The sequence below is a fragment of the Hippichthys cyanospilos genome, chromosome 18 (genome assembly GCF_059441005.1).
Source record: "Hippichthys cyanospilos isolate Australia breed blue-spotted pipefish chromosome 18, RoL_Hcya_1.0, whole genome shotgun sequence".
NCBI classification, from domain to species: Eukaryota; Metazoa; Chordata; class Actinopteri; order Syngnathiformes; family Syngnathidae; genus Hippichthys; species Hippichthys cyanospilos.
This window is the reverse complement of record NC_142386.1, coordinates 8,610,497-8,638,372: the sequence shown is the minus strand read 5'-3', so window position 1 is coordinate 8,638,372 and position 27,876 is coordinate 8,610,497. Positions and strand designations below refer to the sequence as shown.

Here is a 27,876-nt window from a genome sequence, read left to right as displayed (position 1 = left end):
ACCTTTTTTCTGTCTGAGTTTGAAATGTCTGAGTGTATTTGAATGCACCACTTTGTTACTGTTAAGGCTGGAGACTTGTGCTGTGTCAAACTATGGCAGCATAATTAGCTAGAGGTTTCTTCGTGTCCGAAATCTGTGTTTGAATTTTGATTTTTTTTTTTTTTTTATGGCAGTGTGTTGATGTTATATGAGACAATGAAATGCCAATAAAAAAATACTTGCAAGGAGTAAAGTTGGCAACCGGCTATCGTTGAAATAAACGCGGTACAACAGCCATTAATTTGATGTCCATGTGTCATTTGACGTTTTTATTTTGAAGTTGACATTGCCGCTGGCAGTAAATGCGAATCGATTTTATTTTTTTTCACACCTCTATTTCAAGCTTGTTTGTGTGTCACCAAACAAAAGCCATGAAACGTAAAACAAGCGAGGTCCTGGATGGAGCATTGACACCTCAAGTGGTGTCATGCGTGCAGACGTTTTGAGATGTATTCCGCTTTATAACTCTAGGGAGAACCCTAGCGCTGAAAGAAATGATCTATTTATGTTAAAGCGCAGAAGACCTTGCGGGTCAAATTCTTTGCATTAAAGTGGATTCCTTGTCAAACACAATGTCCACAACATCAATGCATACTGCACCTGTTTTCAATGCCATTTAACCCTGCTATCATCACCACCCGCCCACACCCCTGTCTGCTCCTCATTTAGCCAAGCGGCGTGTCCCTGGGCCGCAGTAATGCTTCCCGTGTGCCGAGCCGCTGCGGAGAAATGACAGGGCAGGGAGAGTCGGCCTCCAGCCTGTAGGCCCTCGGCTCTGTACTCTGTCATTAGATACTTTAATGCAACGGCAGCGCCACAGCATGCACGCCTCAGTCTTCCCCTCGCCTCTCGGCCTTTCTCTTTTTCAGGACCTCTTTCACTCTCACTCCGTCACGCCACGCGTAGGATTCCACTGTGTAATTTGTCCATGCGCTGAATGATGTGGGTAGTTACACTGAGAGGAGAAACTACATGGTCCCCACGAGAGCTATTACGCTTGATTGATTATAAATAGAATTAGTCTGGTTGCGTGTTTTGTTTTTTGTTTTTTAATAAAGACCTACTGACAAAGGCATAATCTCGTTGCAAAATAAAGGCAAACATCCTGTGTCATTTTTCATGCCTGTCTAAAGATGGGTAAAATTGCTGCAATTTTTTACAAATACATATACAAAGTTACGTTTCAGTTAGGGCCTCTCTAATTTTCAGTTGCCTTATTTGAACTTACTAGATCTTATGTGAGAAGCAGACAGTAGGTCATCAAACGTACACGAGCTCATTTGTGTTATTATTATTATTATTATTATTATTTGTATTATTATTATTATTATTATTTGTATTATTATATGATATTCCGCATTGAGAGGTGTATACAAGTAATAATGATGGCATTATTATTTGTACATTGGTCTATACCATAACCTTGTATGCTTGATTATATATCAAATTTGTTGATAATTTCATTCTATTCTGTCATTCAAAACGCAGCGAATTTTATTATTTTTTTATTGTACACAACCTAAAGCTCACAGCTCAGAGCTGAATTAAAAAAATAATAATAATAATAATAAAATATACTGCCAATGAATCAAGTCTAAACTTTTAAATATGACACACATTCAACTACTGGTCACTCAAACGCGTATGACAAGGATTAATAGCTGTATAAACCTAATTGGTTAAATTTATTCAGCCACATGATGCATTCTGGTAACTTTTTTAACAATATATTTTCAGTTGACCCTTGTTTGTGGTAAATAGTAAACAAATGTTATTTTTTCATTATAAACCTTTTTATTAATTGGATAATTAATTGTAATCAATATTTTTTCTGCCAAAAATCGGCATTGGCCTCAAAAGATCCCTTGATTTATTTATTGAATTCAGTTAGGTTTAGTTTTGTCAATTTTCATTCGTTTTCAGTTTTTGAAAGTGCTTTGTTTTATTTAAGTTTGTATTTGTTTTAGCATGTTTTATTTTTACATACACTATACACTTATGAATACATGAAAATGTTCCCCAAGCACTGTGTAAGAACTCAACCCAGCTTAATTTGTAGGGTACTTCAAAAGAACGTCAAAACAGCAAGGGCCCTAAAATTGATCCCTGTGTAACACCATACAACAGTGGAGCAGAGCAGGTCTCGTAGCAAGCAAGGCTCAGAAGTTCTGTCTAACAAATTTGAAAAAAAAAAAACCTTCGTTCACTCATGTGAATGTGAAATAAAAACATCATATCGTCCCTCAGGTTGTGTTTATCAAGTCGAGAATGCAACGTGATGCCAGCTCACTCGCTCACAGAGCGCACTTCAACAGGGATGTAAACAAACAGTGCTGGTCGGTCTTAAGCGGGCCACCCACTGAAGCAGAGGGCAGATCACGGGCTCAATGTGGTGTTGACTCAATAGGAGCCGTGATTAGAGTGAACGGCCAGTGAGTGTTGCTCATACTGAGGTGTAGCAAATATTCCAGGTGGCTTTATTTGTCTGCTTTATGCTCATGAGTCTGTTTTTCTCTCCAAAGTCAACGTGACACAGTCGGGAAAATCTCTTGGAAAGCTTAGCTGGAAATAAATAATATTAGCAAGAAAGTGGATCTGGGGATAGCAACTTCTGGTAACATTATAGCTTCAACTTTTCAATTGGACCAATCGTGAAGGTAACTAAGATTGCTGAAATTGAAATATGCAATAAATTATCACCAGGAACTGTTTATTAAAAACGTAACAGCTAGTTTATGGAGTGTCAGGTGGACATTGAACGCACCTCCACTCAACTGGGTGAGTGAAGATAGTACTAACTTTCTTTTGGTTTTCCACATCGTTATTGATCATTGAAAGCAAAGACATTTTTTTTCCCCAAAAAACTTTTTCCATAAAACTGAAAATCCTCACTGTCCCACATTGAAAACGCGCCGCCAGAAAGCTCAGCTCGCTGTGGTCTGACCTTCATTTCGCATGATTCTTTGATGATAGGGTGCATTGATTCTATTTAAATAGCGCTCGTAATGACACATCCAATTAGTATCTGATTTTTAGGAACATTGGAAAGAGACCTGTTTCAAATTCTGTGCATTCTTTTCTGTTTACACTGCCATATCAAGACTCTAAATTCTTCCAGCAAAAAAAAAAAAAAAAAAAAAAAACGTAGTCACGTAAAGCTAGCAGTGTAAAGTCAGCCCTAAAGATCATCTGGCGCCGGATTTGGATACCACATTAAGAAGAAAATATTTTCATTTTGCTTTTGGTGCCAGCGCGGCTCAGTAGTACTGTGGTCATTGCCCAACTGAGAGGTTGTAGGTTCGATTCCTTGACCATCGTGGCCATGTTGAAGTGTACTTGAGTAAGACACCAAATCGCCAGTTGCTCCTCATGCTGTGTCAGAAGAAGTCAGTTTAAGGAGTTTTGAGTACCTGAAGTAGAAAAGCAATGCAAAAGTGCAATTCTTTTTATCGTCCATTACTGTTTACAATAAAATTCGAACTACAAGCTGCAATTTTTTTTCTCACATTTTGAACCCAGCGGCTTATAGTTCAATCTACTTTATCAGCAGTTTTTTTTACAAGCCAATCTTAAATAGTAAACACAACCAGGCATGTTACTGTTGTGCTGGTGCAGTATTTTCACAATCTGTTTGCGATGGTGTTATGTTGAAAATAAGCTTGATGTAGGCACCAGGCAGTTTAAAAAAAAAAGTTTTAAATATAAACAAAGAAATTTAAAAAGACTTCCATACATCAACTTTATGTGAAAATATCTGGCTTATAGTCTTTTTTTAATTTTATTTAACTTATTGGAAATTTTCCTTAACATTCCATGCACACAAAGTAAGTGTATGTTCTATGCTTGTCATGTATTAACTTTCCCTTTTTGAAGTGTTAAAAAATGTTGGAATCGCAACAGTGTCACTCAACTAACAAGGTTTTTCATTAACTCAACTGAGTTATGCTTTTTCCCTTCCTGCCCCATGAATGTGTATGTGACACTGCACAGGGGGTTTGCTTGTGTCTCCCTACTCATTAAGTGTCGGCAGATGCCTGATGCAAGACAGCGAGTGATGGAAAGACGGTGTTTTATTTTCACGCTCTCCACTGGCGATGCCTGCAAAAGCGTTTGTAAGCTTTTGTTTGATAGTACAAACATTGTTGAAAGAGCAGACGCCCTCACACAGAGCTGGCCTCTTAGGTCAACCCAGTTCTTGTTGAGAAGGAGCCTTTTTCTCTGTCCTTTCGACTTCATTCAAAAGTGTGATCAAATTTGGACATTCTGGTACTCTTATTGCATCATTACAGAGCTCAATATTTTACTTATGCACCATACCAGGTTTATTGTTCTATTCCAGCTCTTGTCACCAAGTCGACGGCTTCGCTATGCTCTCATTGCTTTCTTAGCAATGTTTTCAGCTGCAGCATGCAGCTGCTTTGGGATAAAAGGCTCTCACTTGAGAGCCAGACAGAGGAATGAGTAAACAAGAAAACTGCTTACGGGAAAAAAAGACGACAGGAATTCAACAAGAACTCAACTCAATCAAGAATTCACTTAATTGAATTTTTGATTGAGTTGAGTTCTTGTTGAATTCAGGTCATCTTTTGCAGCAATGAATATATTGTTTTGTTGATGTATAGAAACATAAGTTGTACAGACATTCTGCAGTCAGCTTCCCATAATGGTCATTTTGTTTGATAGCCATCAAACCCCCGTGAGTTGTTTACCATCAAGTTATAGATTATGACAATCCTAATTATCGTATTTGTATCGTCCACGCCCCCCCCCCTTTTAAGAATCTGAGGTTGAACATGAGTTAAATTGAGTACATATAACAACTTTTATTATCTTCTAAAATGCTAAGTTTTAGACTGCAACAAAATTAGTGTAGTAACCTATTACAATCGCAATTAGCATTAGCGTGCTAGAGGATTACTATGTGAACAAGATTACCCACCATTTAGCTCACACATACATGATGTTATATTTACATTGCACAAGTAATAGTGTCCTTACATTCACTTTCAGACTCTGCTTCAACAATATTCCACCAGAAAACTTGAGAGAGGACATGCCTGTTAGCTCCTATAAGGTCAATAACTTCCTGTTTTTTTTTTCGTCGTGATCTTCTTCTTGTGCTTGATTGCCCCCTACTGGTTAAAATTTGAACACGTAAAACCAAGCTACTATAGATTGTAGTGACAGGTTATTTTCTTGGATATTATTTTTCGGGGGAAGCTCCATGTACCATTATTGTTTTTAATGAAAGCTCACAAACTACTACATCCGCAATTGTATTTAAGGACACGAATACAAGTAGTACCAGCCATTGTCACTAGTTGGTGAACCAAGATAAGCAATGGAGTCCCTATTTCAATAGGCCATTGCAAATAACCCCCTTATCCAATTTACCCAACTTGGTCGTTTTTTGTTTTTTTTTGTTTTTTGTTTTTTCAACCTCAATAAAATGACACCAATTCCACCGATCCTGAAGGGGCCTGCCTATTGAGGTCTCTGTAACTGACTGTTTAAATGTTGTACTGGACTGGTAGTTGCGGGTAAGCTCCTTCTAGCGTGGGAAGTTCATCTTTGAAACTCAGTTCCACCTTGCACTGCAAACAATTGTTGCTATCCCAGACGCTGATAGTGTGGTATCTAATTCTCTCAATGTGCAAAGCCACAACAGCTGTGTGAACACACCACAGACACATCTGCCCCCCCCCCCCCCCCCCCCCAAAAAAAAAAAAAGATAACTGCACCTAAACTGGCTGGGAATGCACTGTGAAAGGGAAATTCAAAAACCCTCATTTCCCTCTTTTTTGCAATATTTAACCATATTGGTAACTGTATATAAAGGTTTAAGATTTTGACATTAATAGTAAGAACCTATTAGTCAATCTAACTGTTGGTTGGTCATAGTGTTTGGCACTTTATAATCATGAATGATCGGGTATATGCATTTTGGTGTTGCAGTTACCATGAGTATAAAAAACAGAGCCTTATTAATGAATGAATTGAATAAGTAACTGCTGTTATCATCATTTGGGGAGTTTTTGTTTTTGCCATGACCTAGAGCAACCCATTTAGTCTTAACAAAGTGTGAAAAAACAAATAAATAATATGTGAATAAATATTTTTGCTAGCCCTTAGTGGGGTAATGACCTGGAGCAGTCTTAACAAAGTGTGAACAATCAAATGACTCCTCTCTGTTTGCTCTCATTCTGCCTGCATTACTCCTCATAACGTCTTCCCTCCCACTTGGGAATAACGTTCACGCTCTTCAACGTTATGAGAAAAATTTTGGCTGGGCAACAAGTTGGTACTGTTGCCACGAGATTCCCAGGAACACATTTTCACAAGGGAGCTGAACATGTGTCGAGGACACACGCTTTCATTGCGTGACTGCCATCTAGTGGAATGTTTATAGTACTGTACATATTGGTGGCATTTGTGAGCAGCCTTTGTTTATATTTAATACTATTTTGATATTTTGATAAGTTGTGCCAACTTATCAGAACACATCTTTAGTTTCTTTATAGCAAGTGCTACTGTAGTCAGTGTTGACCCAGATATTTAAGCCATCAAAGCAATGTTCACTCATTTTATTGCTAATATTGCTAATAAATTTGCACTTATGATTACAATTGCATAAAAAACGTAACTGTATGTGTTCTGTCAATTTAGACAGTTAATTTGAGAAGATTCTCTCACATTCATGTTTGTTTGTTTTTATAAGTACTATAAATTTGACTCTCAAAATAATTTGGCAGCTCAACTAGGACTGTCATGTGATCATTTTAAAATTTAAAATATCAAGTCAATTTTCATCAAATAATTAAGTAATAATTAAGCATCAACTCTCCCCTTCCCTCCACATACCCCTCTTCAATTAAAAAATAATCATAATAATATTTTACAAAGGTTGAACATCGGTTGAATTGAGTGGATGAAAACACTCATTGTTTATTACCTTCAAAAAATGGATTATTACACACCAACAAAAGTTACCTATGCTAAACGGTTAGCATCCACGATTAGCATTAGCGCGCCTGCAATTACAATTTAAGGTTAACAAACATTAACTACCGTTTAGAAGGTTTATCGCTGCAAGAAAGGTTCTTTTAGAAAACTGTGGCGCAAACATGAATCTGGCGGAGCTTTGAGGTGGAAATGTTTAGTCTACCTAATTTGAGAGTGTCCTGCCTGCTTTAGTCCCTGTTCTACTCTGAACACTGGTTGGCTTGTGCACTCTATATTCACATCTTTTTCTCATGTTGCCATTTAGGAAGATTACCAAAAAAAAAAAAAGAGAAAAAAAAAAAGGAGAACCTACCCTGGTTATTACTATGATAATGACGATGATCACAGTTCAAATGTTTTACGAGTTTGGTCATGTAATGTTCATAAACGGAGCCGTGGTTGAGCAACTATGGAGTCATTTTCACTCGAGACCAAGTTGGCAAAATGGCTGCTCCCTGAGATGGATGCATTTTGCTGCTTAATTCATATTCCATAAAGACAAATTTTGATGACCTACCCTTTAATGACTTTCAGAAATGATTTGTACTCTTGCCACTGGTAGTATAATGTGTATCTTGTGTTTTCTCTTGCAGGCTCGCATGGCACTGGAAAAGGGAGCTCAGGCGGTGATTTTTGACGTCAGCGATGACGCCAACGCAGCTGCCGAGGTGAGAGTGAAGGCGACCGGGCCTGTAACGGATGTCAAAAAAAACGCTGATCCTTCATTTTGTCTGCTATGTTCTCATCTTTCTTGTTTGCTTACCTGCCATTCAGCTGAAAAAAACGGATTCGCTTCCCCGGCCAGTCGTGCTGGTGGATGCCGAGGATGCTGAGGAGCTGATGGCTGTGGTCAACAAGAACGAGGAGGCTAAAGTTCGAATTGAGATATTGGTCGAGCAGCCCAGATGGGTATGCGATGGCTCACATAAACACATGCACAAAATCTTCTCTAAACTCTGCGCTAGACATGGGCTGATACCAGATTCTGATGCTATGATAAAATTAAAGCTGTTGTTTATTTTTCATTAAACAATGTTTTATCTTTAAACAAAATATTGAGTCGTTGGTACATTAAGAAATGGGTTCCCTTTTACGACAAATAAATAACATTAGCATCCTTACAGTTCTTCAATTGTTCTTAGCAAGTTACAGTTCCCTGTCACTGGTAAGCTATTTTAATCAAGAATCTATTAAGGCTTCTTATCCTCCACGCATGCCAAAAAGTTAAAAAAACAAAACAAAAAACAATAGCAATTGCCATCTAGTTTCAGAGGCAGCTTGTTGAATCAACTTTGCAAGCACTGGTGATACCATATCACTGATCCAAACTGCCACACGACTTTGAAAAAAATATCCTCTAAAGTAACAGTGTGATATGCCCTCAAAATAACTCCTCATGTTATTACATGTAACCACTAAAATTATACAGAATTATACAGAAAGCAAGTTCATTTGACTAACTAAAAATAAATGAGTGTTTTTGATCATAAACGAGCACTTACATTTGCCTTTTTAAGAAGTTGCGTTTTGAGAGCTGCCTTGTAGGATCCAGAAAAGGCGCAGAGGACGTGATAAGTGTCATTACTTGATTTCGACTTTATGATCACTGTAAATCATATAGCCGGTTATTGGTCCATGCCTACAGTCTGTACTAATTTTTTTAACTTGTGTGCATAAGAATGTATTATTGCTGACTGAATGTGTGACTGTTAAATTGTCTTTTTTTATTGCTTGTCATAGTCTTGAATTGAAATTGATGTTCGCTCGATTTTCAGCCACATGACGTGAGTATCCTGCTCACCATTGTCTTGGCTGTTGTGACCATCATCCTCATCTTTGCTTTCCGCTATAAGTGCAAGTCCAATAGAACTTGGGTAAGTGAAAACAGTGATAACATTTTCAAAAAACAATGACATGACTTTAAAGAAAGAGCTACAGTTTTCAATATAGTATTTTGCTTGAAATGTAATAAAATGAATGGCGTTTTTCTAATTTTCTATTTAGTAATGTCTACTTTGTGACCTTAAAACTGCTCAAAGAGTTCAAACGTTAGAGATGTTTGATTCACTTTTTTTCAGCCAGATAGCCATACGAGAACTCAGTTCTTGAGTAGTAATCGATACCAATACAGGTAATACTTTGGATGCCCAACATTTTCCTAAACATTGATGGAATTTTAAAATAAGGCCTGTTTATTCCAGTACATTTTTTTCCTTAAAATTCCATATAATTTAGGGCAATTTTATTTTTCTAATTTCTACTTTTTATGATCAGAAATCTTCTCTCAGAGAACTGATACTAGTTGCTCCCTTCACAAATACCGATATCTTGAAATAAGGGAAGGTATGGACCCAATACCAATACTTAAGACATGTTTATTTCAATAATCTTTTTTTTTTTAATTCATAAAGTTCATGGCAATATTGTTTTTCTAGTTTAGATTTTTTTGGGAGATCATGAAACGGAGGAAAAGAGAGCTGGTTACTGGTATTAGCTGCCTTGCAAATATTTATACTTTGAAACAAGGTAAGTTGCAAGCCTGATACCGATATTTTTTCAGGGGTCGCCCATCACTAAGAAAACAAGGATCAATTTTTTGCTACTTTTGTGACAAAAACCCAGCAACCAAATCATATTTTTTACTGTGCATTTTCGACATGAATGTCTTTTTTAAATACAGGTTTGGCACTGAAGTTTTAAAAAAAAATATCAACCAAATTTTTAACAGATTCGGTGATTATTAAAAGAATCATTATCTTATTCATCAGTATAACCAATATCCTTGGAATCATTCTCAAGGGTCATGCACTAGTGTGCTTTTGTCCACCTCGATAGGACAACATTGCAAACTTGTTGCTAGTGAGGCAAAGCAGCACTAGTTGACATTTTCTACAAGCACTTAAGCAGAATATCAAGGCTATCAGAAAGGATGCTGAAACGGGGTTCCGTCAAGTATTTCAAATTGTACCTTTGATCGTGCAGGACTCGGTGCATCAGCAAACAATGCGAGCCATCAGTCAATTGGAGACCAAAACCTACATCTCTCAGGGCTTCTCGGGCTCACAGCGCCCCCGTGGGGCCTGGGGTTCAGCCACCAGCTCCAACTCCACCCCAGTATGTGCTATTTGCCTGGAGGAATTCCAGGACGGCCAGGTAAGAGGAATCAAGCATAAAAGTCCCTCTCCGTAAGATGTATTTACCTTTAATTAACATCCTTCTCTCCGTTTTGAACTCAAGCATCTCAGGATCATCTCCTGCGCTCATGAATTTCATAAAGATTGCGTTGATCCCTGGCTGCTGCAACACCGCACTTGTCCTTTGTGCATGCACAACATCATGGGTGAGGATAAGCCCGTTTGCAGACACGACAATGAGACCTAACAGAACTGCTTTATCAAAAAGTAACGAGAACCTTACTTGGAAGATTGTGGTTCTCCACAAAGGCTGACCTTTGGACAAAGGTTAAAAAAAGTGGCACTCCTTTCTTGTTTGATTGTTTTGCTGGTGGTTAGTAGGGTGCATCCTGGTTCATGGAGAAGGAAGTAGGCATTTTATGAATGGAAAAGAAAGCCGGGTTTTAGTCCGGTTGCCAACAAAAAAACAATACATCCACACTTTTTAATGAGTTTTTTTTTTTTAAGTTGGTTATAATTTACAATGACTTGTGTCTATACAGTATTATATTTGGGTGTGTTCATAAGGGCCAAACCGATTAATCGTTCGCCCGATTATGGCCAAAAATAAACAGCCAAATGACCGATATTTACTTATTATTTTAACTTTTTACCTTTATGTATTTTATCCATTTACACCAGGTCTACACAATTAACACTGGTTTTTATTTAATGAGTATAAAATCCATACCACATCCTTTTATCTTTAAATATACTGATATATATAATGAAAGTTATCAATAAGGTCATTCTGTGGAACTGTCATTCAAAACAGACCTTTTTTTTTTTGCAAGCAGTGATTCGTTGAGCAATTCAAACAGGTATTCAAAAAACGGACCTGGATGGCACTACACACAATCTAAAGACATAGTTTGTTCAGAAAAACTAATTAAAAACTCATAAAAACCACAGTGCAAAATAAATTAAGTGTCTCATATGACACACAATAATTTTTAAAAGTTTAAAATATGGGCCTAGGCCAAACAGAGGGCTGGAAACCACTTTATATTATTATCATACATACGTACCGAAAGACAAATGTTTATGTTGCATGTGTTGAAAGTGTGGATGTAATCCACAGGGGCTGGGAGGCACGCCCAGAGGAACAGACTCCAGTCCAGTCCAGAACAGCGTTTCCTCCACTCTCAGCCATACAGCAGCCCGCGAAACCACCCGTTCCCCCAACACGACATCCCATTCTCCATGAGGCCGCACTACCCGCGTGGGCCCTCGGGCTCGTATCCGTCCGTTGGCCACTACAATACCTCTTCTCCCATGGACAGCCAAACGCTACGTTTGCTCGCCGGCAGGCCGCTGGAGGTCCCCTGTGGGTACCACCTTCCAGCAGAGGGTACCAGAAGGCCCCACAGGACAGGTGCCAACTTCAGGACTTCGACTCACCACTACGCCCCCCGCAGATCCTGTCACAACTACCGCTCATCTTGTCCAGCTCAGCGCAGCGCCTCCAACTCCAGAGCGCACCACGTGTCCTCGGCCGTCCCGCCAATCCGCGGGTTGGCGGCCCACGGCCGGCCGGACGAGGGCAGCTGCTCGGGCGGCAGCTACCGCACGGACCGCAGCGGATATTTGGCCGACGGGCCGGCCAGTGACTCTAGCTCCGGGCCTTGCCACGGGTCCTCCAGCGACTCGGTTCTGAACTGTACAGACGTGTCCTTGCAGGGAGTTTACGGCAGCTGGTCCACTTTCCGCAGCTCGCTGAGCAGCGACTATGATCCGTTTGTGTATTACGGGCCGGGCTCTGTGGAGGTGGAAGCCCAGGCGCGGCCCAGGTCACTGGATTCTGTGGTCAACAAAATGGGTTGCCCCGAGGAACAACCTCAGACTGTCTTTAGCCACATCCACTACCACCGCCATAGACACCACCACTATGAGGACGGCGAGCGCAGCCAGGGTCCGAGCAGAGGTTCCGATGAGGAGCAGGGGGCCAGTGCCGCCGCGATCCCTCCTGCACTACTCTCGGATAAAGACTCACCCGGGGCCCCCGCTAAGCCCGCTCACTGCCAGTGCCAAAAATCAGACTGCACACATCTGCCCAATTCTGGGACAGAGGGTCGGGATCAGGACCCAAGCACGGCGCCTTCTGTCCTGGTGTCCTCCATCCCTTTACATCTACAAACCCACTGCTGCCACCCGGGACACCCTCCCGCAGCTCTCGGGCAGAGCTGTGTGCGAGACCCCCCGTCTGTTCGCTTCCACCAGAGCTTGGACCTTCAGGATGATCGGAGCGTCTGCATCCACTTGGGCCAAGGCTCTGGCTTCTGCTGCTCTCCCCCCGAACTGCGCCCGGCCCTGCTTTCTGTACCTCTCATTTTGGACTCGGGAGGAATAGACGACTGGCCCTGCTGTGCCGGAGCCCATGTTGTGTGGCAAAAGCGGGTGCAGGAGGCCCACTCGGAGCCTCAACTCCTGGGGACCAAGACCTCTGTTGAGAGAGCTCCCTGCAGGTCCCACCTTGGCCTTGCCGCGGACCGCAACACAGACATTTGTTTATACTGCCAAAAAATATACCACAATCAGGGTGAGTCTTGCCTTTTTTATGCATTATTACATGACCAATGGTCGGTGCAAATCTTTTGAGATTTTAAAAGATTTTGGAATTGTCAGAGACCTTGTAAGCTACCCCGCAATATCAGTCCCTGCCTAGATCAGCAGCCGAATTCTGTCTACACACATCAAAAACTAAAACAATAGCTATCTGTTTTTTTAAGCAGTGACTTTGGAATCATTCATGAAGTACTTTTACGTTTTGTACCGAGAACCAAAGCCAAAATTGGACGAAACCATGTTCCTTGTAAAAAATGTAAGAATTTTAAGCACAAGTGTCATGAATAGAAATGTTGTAAATAGATAATTAAATAAATAGTTAATTTTCTGTTTTGCATATTTAGAAATGTTCGACAGGATATAAACCTACAAAAAAGGTTTTGGTTTTGTCATGAAAAGTGTAATTGCAATAAAATAAGAAGTTTCACCATTTATATTTTTTTTCTGTTTTAGACTAAGCTGTAACCCGTGTAATCGTAGGGGGGAATGAAATGTTTTCTCTTTCCTAGGAGGGGGCTTGGCAAAATAGAAAAGCACTGTATTAATCAAATAAATTGAATTTATTGCTCATCCTTACAAGTATCTTTCATTTTGTGTCCACAGGATCTGAAGAGGAATCCGGTGTGTGAGAACTTGTTTCCCTAACATGATGCTGCTACAACAGGAGCCACAATGGATGATCCTCTTACTTGCTCGCACTCTTGCCTGCTGCCACCTATAGTAAAGCCATTCTGCTTTGCAAAGTCGTTCCCAAAATCCCTCAGGGTTCACCTCCCCCCCCCCTTCCAGAATGTCTTAGCAACATCATTTCATTTCGAATAATTGGTGACGAAATTCTGGGTTAAACCCCAAAAGATAAGCCCAAATTTGTTGTTTTGCACCAAAAAGGGTTTATTGTATGGCAAAAAAAAAAAAAGTGGTGAAGGGCTTTGGTTCTGCCTGTTGACACTCGTGAGGTCAGACTCCATGTGTGCGTGCCTCCCCTAAGTCAAAACAACTTGATTTGCTCACCGAGGTGCCTTCCATCAGTTGCGTGAGCTTCATCTTCCTCTTTGCTGAGCCCGGCCTCAGCTGATCAAACTTTTCTCCAAGCCTACCTCAGCCAGATTTTGTCTTGCCTCACACACAGGGTTTTTTTTTTTTTCAAGGTACTGCTGTAGATTTTTTTCACATCCAAGTAGCTCCCCCCACCTAAAAAGATCATGTGTTGCTAGTCTGACGGAGGGAAAGGTTGATTAAGGTGGAAGTTCATAGTGGTAGCTGAGCCTTCTGTGGGCCTTGTTTTCAATACCGTACTTCAATGGCAGCTCTTTTCAGCATTTTTTTTTTTTTAAGTATGAGCTTTTATTTTTTAAAACGACTGATTAGTGTCGCCACCAAGACAAGCAACTGCCTGCTTGGCGCTTTGCTTCACAGGGAATTTTTTTTTTTTTCAATCTGTTCAGCACAGCTCAATCTTTTTCCTAAAATTTTCTCCAGCAACTGATCATACCAACAATTGAAACGCCCACTGCCTTTTTAACTCATTCAGCGCCATTGACAACTATAGATTAAAGATCTTTTTTTTTTCTCCATTGATAATCAGTCGATCCATTTTTTTTTGCTAGCCTCAACTGAAGCCAAAGATCCATTTTAACCGGGCTGGGTTAATAATCTTCATACATGCCTTAGCTCTAAAGTGCCACATGCTGTTCACATGACATCAAGTCAGCATAATGGGAGGATCCTGAGGAATATCTTTGTGATTGCCAAACACTGGAAAATAATTCACTTTTATTCCAGTTGGTCAAAAAGTTAGGGCCACACTGAAAGATAAAATAGGCAGTGCCCTACATAAGACAATTTTCTACAATAATTTCAACAATAAACTAGAAAATTCCCTATACCTCTTTAGAGCTCATCAGGGTTTGTTCAAGATCACCACAGTTCACCAAAATGTCACCAAAGGTCTGCCAAATGGTGAGCAAACGTTCTCCAATAGATGTACAGTTTTTATAACATTCTTATGACAAAAACGGTACAGGTGGATGTCGACCTTGAACGCAACCTGTTGAGATCAAGAGCAGTTACCTTCAATAGCACTTGGCAAAACCCTCAGTTGGGCTGAAGATAGTTAAGTTTGTAAACAGGCATTTGTAAGTACAATTGTAAACCAATGACCCCTGTATATGTTAAAAACATATACATATCTTGCAATAAAGAAATAAATCAGTTACAAAATAATATATCTATATCAAGGAAAAAAAAAGTCGTTATTCCAAGAATTGAAGGGAAGACATGAAAGACTGAAGTGACTGTGCACACTTTGATACTGACAGCCTGACAAAGTTGCTGTTCCTACTGATCACTTCTGAACAAACCAGTCTGGCTCAAATGTGTCTTTTTGTTTCATAGACCAAAAGTGTAAGGGAAGAGATTTGGAGGAGAAACTAGTGTGCTGCTCAGCACAGTTTAATATTAAGTCACAAAAAGATGTTGATCATCAAAAATGTATAAAGATTGGTCATTGATAATTATTTGCAAATGTGTTATTTAGTTTTCTATGTTTAGAATTATATTTCACAAAGAAAAAAAAAATATATTTTTAATTTCCTTTCAAATACTTGATATTCAATCAAATTTTCTGTACGATAGCCAAATACCCCAAAATATCAATAACTACATTCTGACAAAAACGGCGATCATATAAAAATTTTAATTTAAAAATATATATACAGTTTTTTTTAAGAAATGCATGCCTTAAGTGGGGGGCAGCCCCCCCTATGCTTACGGGTCTAATTATTAATATTTATACAAGTTTTTGTTGAAAAAGTATGACTTTTCTCATGACTTTTAAACAATACAAGTTTATTCTTCCAAGATACTTTCTTATTTACTTGTTTTTTTCCTGAAACTGGATTTCCTAGCAAAATGTCGCTTTTCAGTGTGGCCCTTCTTTATAATAACATAATTTATTCATAATATTTGCATCATCAACTGTCATAAAGTTGACATTCTCCAGCATGGATAATCTCCTTCTGACATTTGGATTTCCTCTGTGTCCTCCCAACCACACACCACTTGACCTTTGGACAAGCGGCGCAACCACACCATATGACCAAACCTATTTTGTCACATTTGCAGTTTACCACGCTACATGGGAGTCTGGTCAAATTTCTTTTCCCTGGTTGTCTTACTTTGACAAAGGGCAGTTTTAAGAGCGGATCCGCTTTAGTGCCAATAGTGGTTAAGGCTCCTGGGCATTGCAATGTAACTTGTAGCACTTAGCAGAGCCTTATATGTTAAACCACATTGCTGATGTTCTTTGCGCTTTGTGGAAATATCCAGAAAACCGTGCCACTATAATGTTTCCCTTTTCTCGATATCTCGCCCCCTTCCATCAGTTGAAGTGAAATTGCAATCATTGTGGACTCAAATAGGACAATCATGCAGAAATACTGTACCTTTGAACATGCCTACACTTTTATCCCTCAAGAGTTTTTGCCTCTTATTGTCTATGGCAGGTTTCCACGCCATGGACGTGACTGAATTTCAAGCAGCACTTTGGGTGAAGCATATTTACAGTGCCTTCCATAATTCTTGGCACTTCTGGTGAAAATCTGTTAACCCTCCTGTTATGTTTTGGATCAAAATGACCCTGATGTAAAAGTTTAATGTAGTTTTTCAATATAGGACTTATGTCATTTTTATGCTTATTTTTTTGCCAATTTTTGATAAATAAACAGAACCTAGGTCAAAATTATCCAAGAATTGCATTGTTGTTTCAAGGGGTCACAATATTTGAGAGTTAGCAGGATAACTGCTAAAGAAAAATCTAAAAAATTTTGATATTTACACATGACCTTATTGCAGTTCTTGACAAATTAACAAAAATCCCTGCCTGGTCAAAAATGATTGAATTTGGATTTTACACTATTCGGAAATTACTGTCTAACGACACCCAAATTATACTCAAAGCAAAATAGGAGGGTTAAATGTCTTAAAATATATTCAATTTAAAAGCCTTTAAGTAAATTCTACTTTATGCACTTGAATTAAAGGTTGGATTTTCCTCCTTTTATTTTGAGCATTTATTATTTTAAAAAAAAATAATAATTTATCAAAAATTAAAGAACAAATCCTAACCAGAAGTGCTAATAATTATAAGAGTAGTGTATACAGGAGCCGGAAAAACAAAACTATGTCTATTCTTTAAGTATTTGAAACAAGCCCAAAAAGGCACAGCACACATTTTTCAAACAATTTTGCTTGTGAGTGTTTTGCAAAAATTTGAATCTTACGCTGCCTTTTCCAAGAGTGCAAAAAAAATCCCTCGAGACCCCAAGGGATCTCTCAGTATATTTTAGATACTTGTGTACAAAAAGAGTACAACAAAAACAAATAGTGTTGTATTTTATATATAGATATAATAGAACATTTCAATATAGTGACATGTCACTAATATATTTATTTTCTAATATATTTATCCATTTTTTTCAGATTTGAAAGGGTGGTTTCTGTATAGGCCATTTTTTTCTGTATGGAAACTAACCTGTGCCATCACAAATGTATCAACCTGTCTTCATTCCAATTATATGCAAATAAATTATTTTGAAATAAATCTTTTGGCTGCTATTTTGCTACATGACAATCATACCTCACATGCACTTCATAGACTAGCTCAGCAACAATCTTACTCAATTATGGTACCTTCAAATACTACAATAATTCTCTATTTTGATTGACACATCATCAAAATTCAGCGTATTTATTGGTTTAGGACCAATAAAATCATGGTTTATATTTTCATAACTTTAATACAACAACTTCAAATTCATTAGAATGTTTTTATTTCGGTACGATATAATAAAAACACAAGATCACTACTAATCATTAAACATTAACATTACTAATAATCAGAAGACATTTCAAGTTTTTGATTTATTTAAACTTTCAGCTCATTAAACCAATTTGCGGGCCAGAACCAGCCCGCAGATCATATGTTTGATACACCTTGCTTAGACAAACATTTAACCCATGGGTGTCAAACTCATTTTTATAACGAGACACAATGTAGTTATAGTTTCTGCTGCAGGGCCCTTGTGATTGTGAAGTCAAATTTTACACATTTTGAAATCAGAGGCTGCTTCAAAACTGTTCAAAACAGGTTTTGGTAACGGAAAAAATGTGTGACGATTGAAGAAAACATGCAAATTTGGTATTTTAGCCTGAAATTTGAAGTCATGATTAGCATTTCGGGGGCCACGTAAAATGATGTGGCGGGCCGTATCTGGCCCCTGGGCCTTGAGTTTGACACCCGTGCGTTAACCTGCATTAATGCTATTTAAAAAAAAAAAAAACATTTGTTGAAAGTTTTTTTAGATTGCTTTTTTCCTTGTGTCAATGTTAAAAATGATTACAATTGTCATAGATAATAATCTTATTTATGGTCAGCGTGGCAAGTAGATGGGCACAAAATGTTTTCCCTTTCCAGGGGGGGTTGGGGGTTGCAAAATATAACTGAGAAGCACTGCGCTAATGTTTCATGTCCTCCAGCATGCTGTTTAGGTTCCAAGGGGTTAAGACAACGACGCCTATAAAATAAATAAATAAACTGTGAAATAATTATGCCATATAAAGCAATTTATTGAGTCAACAGTAAACAGCCAATCATATTCTGCTCTCTTTAACCGCCTCCTTTGCTAGATTAAGCAAAAAACAAAAAAGAAAAGTGCTCATTACTGGTTATATTAGTGGTTATTGAAACCCTGACTTTTTAACACCACAGTAAACCGCCCAGTTATTGGCCCACGCCTAGTCTCAATACATGCATGTTTGGAAGATGAAATATTATAATTGTCGGGTGCGCTTAATCTGTATCAGAAGAAAAACACAAGCTGCTACAGTTGTTTATTTATTCATCGTTGATATTCACTGAAGTCATATATATATACTGTATGTAAATAAGGACATCAATCCAGCAGATGCATGAACTGTGTAATTGTGGGACGCACCGCATCTATAGGACACATGAACTCCGGATGTTGCTAATATCATCAAAATAACAACTTGGAGACAGCAAACACACCATACATGTCTTTCTGCAAGATGTTGATTGAGATGTGGCGCAAGACAATCAGTTGAAGGCCTGAGCCTGACCCTCTGGGGTCACCACGGTTAGGTTGCCCCTTGCGTCCTGGTCCTTCTCGATGGCTTCAAAGAGAGACTTGAAGTTTCCTGCTCCGAAACCCTGGAGAGAGAACACACAATGTAACTTTGATGTGGAATATTTTTATCAGGAAATTACAAGCTCTCATGTGAGCGGTCGCCAGTGTAAACTTGACGAGACTCTCGGGAGACGTTCCCGACGAGAAAGCACACTGGGGGGCGCGACCCAAAGCTTGCAGGCAAGCGCTCGAGGTGACGCAGGGAGCCTTTTAATCTGCTTCTGTGATTGATTCACTGAGGTTTTAACAAGCGACATCATGTCAGAGTGCTCGCTATGGGTGGGAGCCATGAACAGGTGTTTGCCCTGCTCAGCTTCTTTTTAATGGCATTGAAGCTTTGAAGCTACTGGTGTTCAGCACAGACCACTTATATATGCAAAATTCCCAATGATCAAATCATTGTGAATCAATCACTATGGTACAAAAATTGAGTTCATATTTTTTATCAGCATTAAACAGTGTAGTTGTACCCACCTCATTTTAGCTCGTTTTTTTTTTTTTTTTAGGTCCGGAAAGCCAGTTGTTTGGGCCAAGCAAAGAAGGAATTCTGACACAATATTGATTTCAAATTAAGCCCATGTCAGGCTCATTTACTGCCATTCAAAATTGGAAATAGGAATAAAGTTGCAAACCCGATGTTTTATCATGTATTTTTCCTGATTTCGCATTAATAATTTCAACGGCAAGTCGCAAACAGGGCGCAATAGTTTTGTGTTGGCACCCCAAAAACACCGAGTGGCGCTTTCAAGCCTTTCAATGACCTTGATGAATGGCTGTACTCCCGTAGTGCAAAAGTCCCCCCCCCCCCCCCCCCCCCCCGCCCCCAACAAAAAACTGAACATTTTGAGGGGTTGACAGTAAATATATATTTGATGATATGACCCTTTCAAAGTCAGCCCAAGTTGGGTGATAATAAGGCCAGGCTAGTGAACAGAGCGGAAGGAAGAAACTATTTTTGCAATTAAGATGAAATCATTTTGCTTTGAAATGGTCTTTTTAGCCATAAATAAACCCTTGTATGTTTAGAAAACCTCAGCAGTATGTGAACAAATACATTAGTAGCAGTGGCACTTATCCTTGCAGGCTGCGTCAAATCTAATTTTTAATGTATGCTGCGAGCCTCTGAAAAATGGAGGATGGGCCGCAATTGTTCCCCGTGCCTTGGTTTGGACACCATACTTTAAGTTCATGAACTTAATTCATTTGTTAATGATTTTTCAACTTACAAAATGGTTGTTCCTCTGGATGACTTCCAAAAATAGGGTGGGTCGATCTTGTACAGGTTTAGTGAAGATTTGAAGGAGGTAGCCCTTGTCATCAAAGTCAACTAAGATTTTCAGTTCCTTGAAAAGGAAATACCGCTATTAGAATGGCAGCAAAACAGTGACTAATATTGCAACTAATCATCTCCTTACCTGCAAGCGGTTGAGATCCTCCTTGACTTTTATCTTGGCAACTTTGAGTTTCTCCCTTAGGGTGTCGTAGTAGGTGTCAGGTGCTGAGAGGAACTCCATCCCTCGGGCGCGCAGGTTCACAATCTTTCCATGAGGTTACAAACAGAAAAGAAAAAAAAAAAAAGAAAGACGGAGATGGGTGAGCAGTAAAACATGTCCTCACCTGTCTATTTTTGAAGTGAAGGTGTGTCAACATATTGGAATTTTGATGATGATTAAATACTCACAGCTTGAATTATGTTTGATGTGTTGAGAGCAATGTGCTGAACGCCGGCTCCCCCGTTGTAGTCCACATATTCCTACATGTAAAAAGGAAGAGTGAAGATACAATATCAAACCTTGTTACTATGCTTGCTTATTCAAAGCTTTTACGGGTTTCAGGTCCCACCTGTATTTGTGATTTCTTTTTCCCTAATGCAGGTTCATTGATGGGCATCTTAATGGTTTCTTCATAGTTGGTCACAACAATGGACCTGAGTGAACTGTACTGTGTGTGGATTTGCTTGTCATCTATGGACCAGAACCGATGGAACAGAAGACACTTCTGATACCTGTGAGGTGGAGTGTGGGGAAAAAAGAGCTCTCATAGTAAAGGTACGACATAAAGGTGGGCAAAAGTTGATTTCAGTCCAATCGATTTTCCTGATGGGACCAAATAACTTCCCAGGTAATTCAAGTCAGATTAAGGAGCCCTCAAAAGTTCGTTTTAAAAATAATTGGAATTTCAAATAGGTATTTGTTTATTTTAACTCTTTCAGTGCCGTGGATGAGAATTGTCATCTTTTAAAATAGTAATAAAAATAGTAATAAAATTCTCATCAAATACGTTTTTATGGAGGGTAGCTGACACCCTTGACTAGTGTTTATCTAATACAGAGGTGTCAAAATCATTTGAATCATGGGCCACATTGTAGCTATACTTTCTGTCAAAGAGCCGGAATGACCGTGAAGTTGAATATTTAACTGTGTTCCTCACACACTTGCCTAAGTTTTGAGACCAGAGGCTGGTAAACACTCTTCAAAATAGAGATTGGGAACAAAAAATGTTTTTTTTTTTCCTTTAGAAAAATTAGATGAGTTACTGAGTGTACTAAAGTAATCAATTATAAAGTTTTCAATTACTTTTGATTTTTTTAATACTTTACAGTAGTTCCTAAAGTAATCAATTACTTTTGTCCTTAATTAAGACCCCCCTCCTTTAGCCAAACACACTCACACGCTGCGTATCGGCCTGCTTGGTAAAGAAAAAAAGTGCATGAAAAAGCATTGCTGGCTCCACAAAGAAAAAGAAGCAACTTGAACACAAGATAGTGATGGCCCAAGTGAAATTACTGTTATACCTTATTATTTAATTGCATTGCATGCGCCAGTGATAGACTGGCCGCCTAGAAAATGTTTAAACGTCCTTTGGACTGTGTCAACTGTGTGCGGACGTGCCTTCAAGCACGAGGCTTACCAATCTGATATTGGCACCATTTGGTCATCTGGCTGATTTCCCACTATGTGATCAATGAAGCGCAAACCTACTTGTGGGCTGCAGAGAAAAGGTAAACAAAACACACACAGCAAAGGCACTTTGATACTTGAGCTTAACAAACAGTTGGCATGACCGTTGACATTCTTATTTTTACATCTGTACATTCTAGCGGCAGCAGAACAACTTGGTTGGATTTTGTTTTAACACTTAAGGCAGAAAAATATTTTAAAAAATAGAGATCACAAATTTTAAGGGTGTGTTATTTTATTTTAAGAGTTTATTTTAAGTGTTTTATGGCCGTGTTAGGGATACTCACAGGTTGGCTAAGAGTGGATCTTTGAACATGGGTTCTTTGTAACCAGGCAGGAAAAGGCCTTTGTAGGGCCCGAGGTACTCAATAAATGTGTGTGTAGTGTCTCCATACTGCGGACAGGACATGACAAATATGATGTCATATTTCAGTTCTATTCCGTTCCAGTGTGTGTTTACGCACCGTCTGCACCACAGCATACTTGACCCTGCCGTTGATGTCCTCCTCCACCCAGGGATCCTTCACAATGACGGCTCCTCGCTGCTTGGCCGTCTGACAGTGAAAAGGATGGAACAGTTTTTCGAAATGCTTTGCCCGCATTCTACAGGGTTACTGGCGCCCTCTAGAGGTTAGAGACATTCTAACATCTTGAGTGACATGTACAGTATTGCGATAGAAACGTACAACAAACTTTTTTTTCATGGCAACTAAAATTATTCTAGGTTTGAAGAAATAATTTAAATAATTTACTCAAGAAATTTACTATACTTTTGAAGTGAAAATTCTGGGCTTGCTTAGTTAAACATTGCTTTTCTCACTCTCACTTAAATATAATAGGCTGCATCATTTGTAATTCAAATAAAAATCTGAACCATCACATGACATCGGAAAATTGGGTGTCCTGCACTGAGTAGATGGTGAGCTGGACTGCTGAATGGATGGATCAAATTATGGGACATTCCTTATTACTTCTTCCTTTGTGCAAGCATAAATTGAATTCGTGTTTTTATTTCAGCCATGTTGTTGGGCGAGTTTATATTTATTTATTTATTTATTTATTTATTTTTTGGGGGGGGCGAGTAAAATTTGTATTTTTTTATGTTAGGCACGTTGTTGGGCAGCTCAGCGAGTGTCAGCACACTGGTAATGCAAGTTTAAAATCACATTTTGGTTTAAATATGCGTCCTTAAATGCTGCATTCTTATTCTTCACTGAGTTGACGCAGTTTACAAGCATTACGTTTGTAGAAACCTGTGATTCCTTCATTGACGTGTTTATATTAACCATCACGCTTTTTTTTTAACTACAATGAAGTATCCAGAGTCGAACGACACAAAATGTTTTAAAAATACTCTGCTAAAAAAAAGTATCACATTTACTCAATTAATATGAGGCGTGCAATATTATTGTTTAACCAGAAAATAACACCTAAGTAATTATATTGAGCACGAAAAATAGAAACATTCGAAATTTGTAAATAGTACTAATCAAAATGTATTTAATTTCACATTTGAAAATGAATTAAATAATCAATTCCCTTTTCCCAAGGTCTTGTTTAATTCATATTTCACATTTCATTGATATGAAGCAATGTAATCTAATTAACAACGTTGCTCGGAATCTGTTGCCTCATTTTAATTGAAAAAAATGTGATGATTTTTTTCATTACATTTAGAAAATGGATGGATGGATATTTCTACTGTTATCGGGAAGATACCGCTAGGTCATAGTATGGCTCTGTGAACATGTGACACCATTGTCAAGGAATATTCAAAGGGGGATTTTTTTTTTAAGGTTGATTTTGCTATATTATACAGTGATTTTTACTCTGGTTTAGAAAATTAAATAAAAAATGTGTAATGTGACGAACAGTTGGATTTATATCATAGTCAACCAGCTTTCTTTCCCTCAAATTGGTTAGTATTCACACTTTCAGAAAATGAGTTCCGACATTGCAATGTATTTTAAAAACTGAAAATGGCTTTAATTTTACCTTGATTAAATAGTCACAGTCCTCCACTTGGAAGGCAATGTCTTTGGCTCCATCTCCGTGCTTCATCAAATACTCTCCCATCTCTGACAGGACATGCCACCGTGTTGATATTACAGAAACATTTCATATTTGATGTACTGTTTTCTCATATGCCTGCACAAGCTCCTTGCCTTCATTTCCCGGATTGAGTGCAGATTCCAATGCAAATATGATCTGTTTGGGGTAGAGAGCGGAAAATAAATAGTGAGTGGTCATGCAGTTCAAAACTGGGATTTAAGAAGTGTCAAACTGCTGTACCTTATCCTGCCTGATGACGTGCGAGACGACCTCTCGGCTGCCAGTCTCCAAGCCCTTGTAGGCCAGAGGCTCGAAGCCCATCTTGTCACAGTAGAAGGATGCTGCCTATAAACATGACCAAAAGTCTATACTGTGAAGGTAATTCTACTTCTATGTGGACAGGCCCAAGGATGGAAATTATTCATAGCTTGGCTGTTTTGAAGTAAAAAGTTCACCTTGATTAATGAACTACATGGTGTGTTGTGTTTAAAAATGAGTGCAGCAAAGGATTTAAATACATGTTTGTGAAGAACATTTACTATTTCCAACATGGGACACCAACATGGTGTCAATGGGAACAGATAGGCAACTAACAATTTTTCTTTGGATTAATTATGTGTTGTTGTTGTTGTTTTTGATCGCACTTGCATCTGTGGGAATTTGGAGCTCCGAAAGGAAAAAAGAATTGCTGGTACTCTTATTCGACTGATGCCAAGTAATTTAGGTAATTGGTAACAGTAATAATGAATGAATTCATCTATAATAGATTACATGTATTAATAATTATATAAAATTTGCTTGGATTTGAAATGTCACATTGCATTTGAACGCACCTCGTCGCAAGTCAATAATTCCCCTGAGACACCAATTCAGGAGGCTTGTGTCCTAGCATACAATAAGGTTTTTGTTTTTTGTTTTGTTTTTTAATTTGGGGTGTTCAAATTACTGAATGAGTTGTATGAGAATCATAAAATGCAAAACAGAAATGGCCACATTTCTGTTTACTAAGATGGTACTCATACCTGCTGCGTACCGACACACTTGAAGCATTGGTTCAAAGATCAGTATTGTAGCGCATGAACAAACCGTGTCGGTGTACATAGAGACAAGCTAGCTGCTGCAACAAAGATTAGAAAATGATTTACCTCCAAATAAGCACATTTGTTTTTTGAAAAGGGTGTCTCAAACCAAGTAGCCCTTAGCTTTACCCATGAATTAATCCTGTTTCAAAAAGATTGATGAGCCTATATTTCAAGTCTCCTGACTGGCCAGGAGACAACAAGTAACAACTATTACACATATTTTAATGACACATGCTTCAATTAACTTAAAATCTATGCTTAACAAAAAGCAAGCATGAGGAAAAAAATGAAACTAATAAACCACCAGCCTCGCCATGCTGCCCCCGTCATATATATCTTGTAGCTATTCAAAAACCTTAAATGCTTAAAATTGAACCATGTTTTACAGTTTGAAATTGTCCCAAATATTGTATATGTTGTACTGTAATAAAAGTGATGTCAGATCAAAAGCAGCGAATTGAAAATGCAGACTAGAGCAGTTTTTTGTTTTTTGTTTTTTGCCACTGAAATAGTTAGATTTTTTTCAAACAACACTTTTGTATTTCAAAAAGTGAAATAGAAAAAGATGCAATGGGCGGCTAAGGTAATGTCAAAAAACATCCTGTTTAATAAAAAAAAAAAAAGATTACAGATGAATGGTGTATTCACCATTCACACTGAGTAAAATGAGGAAGACAGTTTTTATTTACTGAGAGATACGTTAGCTTTTGAAATACAGCATGTTTGTAATTTTTTTTTGTCATTTTTATTTTTGAATTCATTAAATGAAATTGTAGTTCATCTTGTCCACTTGTGGACAAGTAAAGCTGCTGGTATCTATTTAAGATCTTGGGATTAAGAGTTTTGAGTAATGAGTAATGAGTAATGAGTTTCTACATAAACAAAAGTTTATGTAGTATGTGTGTGTTTGCCTACTGACCTGTTTGGCATTTCCGACCCAGAAGGTAATATGATGAAACCTGACAAATTTTCCCCTTTCATGCTAGAAAAGACAGAATTAAGTTTTTTTTTTCTCTAATGTCTTCTAGTTAAATTATTTATTTTAGAAGGTACATCATACCTTCAAATATCACACCATATTAGACTTACCTTCTCCCCTTTGTCGGTGTAGCTTGTCTAAAAAAAAAAAAAAAAGCAAAATATATTAAGATATCATTGCTTATTTTTTTTATTTTTTACAGTTTCTTTCACTAACATAATTATTGACTATGATTATCTTACCATGCTGTAATTGGAGCCTCAGTTCAACGAGAGTAATATCAAAATCAGAGTCCCTGTCTCTGCTGCTGATATGTACTGACCTAATGGCAAGCTGTGATTGGTCATTGAGTGTCTACACCCACCTGTCCAGTGTCCACCTCCTTGGGGGACAAGTTCAACTGCACTCATCTTGTCTCACATCTACAATCAGTTTCAGCCAACATTTGTCATATATCTGATATAATAACATTGGAATGAATGAAAAACCCATCAACCTATTCGGAAGTCGTGCAAATGAGTGCGTGTTTATACAGATTTTGTTCGCATCAGTCATGCTTGAGTTAGTTTATCATTGGGCAAGGGGCAACCTTGCCACAAAGTGGACATTGACGGCTGGTCAATAGAGGGCACTGCCGTGCCGCTCAGCTGAGTCACATTCAATTAGACAAAAAATAAAAAGTAAAATTATACATCATATAGTGTACAGTTAGCGATAAGTAAGATTGTTTTGGGTAGCTATTGTGATATTTAGGTGAACATCCATACCACCGATCCATTCCAATGCCAACCAGGCCCGACATTTTTTTTTCTCTTGTCGAGGAGTTACAAAAATTAGGAAATGAAATAAAACCATACCAACTCTGTGTTATTACCGCAGATCAAAAAGAGTGCATGAAAAGCTTTCAGCATTAGAAAAACTAAAAGGCTTTTTGAACATTTATTTTTCAGCTTAGTCTCCAGCAAGGGGTGAACACATGCTCAAACGGCACTGAAGCGCTTTTATCCCAGTGTAGACCAACTCTTTTGTTTGGGACAAACATCAACACTTTGATGTTTAAAACTTTTCATACAATCACCATACAACAACAAAAAAGTGCTTTCAATCATTTATTTCCTGTCACAAACTTAAACAGATGAGGTTGTCGCCATTGATATTCTGCTGTATTTGAGACAAGCCCCAAGTGATGACTGCAACCTGTAGTTTCACCCATCAGGGTGGCCAGTGCTGCGTATTTGTTTGTTTTTTGTAACTTGACAATAAAATAAAAGCTTTGTCCATTCTGTTTGTCACAGAGTTGCTCAAACGTGTGATGTTCCTGAGTTTAGTTTGGCAAAAAGCTTTGCTGTGTCTTGCTACATTAGCACAGTTATTGCTAACATCTGGGTGCTTTGCATTTATGTGATAGGCTAAACTTGAGCTGCTTCTTACAAAAAATGCATATAACTCTACTTTTATCACAGGTGCCGTTTCAGCATTGTTTTTTTTTAAGTTAAATTTTACATTTATCGTCCCGATAACTCTTACATGCCCTTCCCTTTTTGCGTCGTCCTTCGGCTCGCCCACGACAAGAGCCTGTCATGTTTTGCCAAGCACAGAAAGCCAATCGTGGCCATTTCAGAGTGTGAGTGACCATTGTTTTCCAATTTCCAACAAGCACAAGAAGCCCCATATATAGAGAAAGATCAGCATAAAGAAAGCATAAAGTTGGAAATTAAAAATCAGATTACTGTGATATAAAAATAAAACATTGGCTGTAATGAATTGATCACAGTTATTCTGTTAATTTCACCCCCTCCTAAAATACACACGCATCTT

General features: G+C 38.4%; 2 protein-coding genes across 2 annotated transcripts in view; one reads left to right on the top strand and one right to left on the bottom strand.

Annotated features, from left to right (window-relative positions):
- rnf43 (ring finger protein 43) overlaps nt 1-17,373 on the top strand; it is a 90,188-nt gene extending 72,815 nt beyond the window's left edge. Inside the window, exons 3-9 of the mRNA XM_088439976.1 lie at nt 7,635-7,709; nt 7,816-7,950; nt 8,817-8,915; nt 10,024-10,194; nt 10,279-10,381; nt 11,296-12,753; nt 13,383-17,373. Of these exons, the coding sequence (XP_088296102.1) occupies nt 7,635-7,709; nt 7,816-7,950; nt 8,817-8,915; nt 10,024-10,194; nt 10,279-10,381; nt 11,296-12,753; nt 13,383-13,408 (2,067 nt within the window). The 3' untranslated portion in view covers nt 13,409-17,373. The remainder of the gene's footprint in view (nt 1-7,634; nt 7,710-7,815; nt 7,951-8,816; nt 8,916-10,023; nt 10,195-10,278; nt 10,382-11,295; nt 12,754-13,382) is intronic.
- A 1,286-nt stretch (nt 17,374-18,659) lies between these two features.
- hpda (4-hydroxyphenylpyruvate dioxygenase a) lies at nt 18,660-26,373 on the bottom strand. Its single transcript, XM_088441583.1, has 14 exons — nt 26,301-26,373; nt 26,169-26,195; nt 25,999-26,061; nt 24,238-24,342; nt 24,111-24,153; nt 23,941-24,023; nt 22,410-22,499; nt 22,233-22,339; nt 21,896-21,973; nt 20,828-20,990; nt 20,667-20,738; nt 20,401-20,523; nt 20,212-20,328; nt 18,660-19,008 (listed from the first exon to the last, which is right to left on the bottom strand). The coding sequence occupies exons 1-14, from the start codon at nt 26,301-26,303 to the stop codon at nt 18,895-18,897; spliced, it is 1,188 nt and encodes a 395-aa protein (XP_088297709.1). The 5' UTR covers nt 26,304-26,373; the 3' UTR covers nt 18,660-18,894.
- Between the last annotated feature and the right edge of the window lie 1,503 nt (nt 26,374-27,876).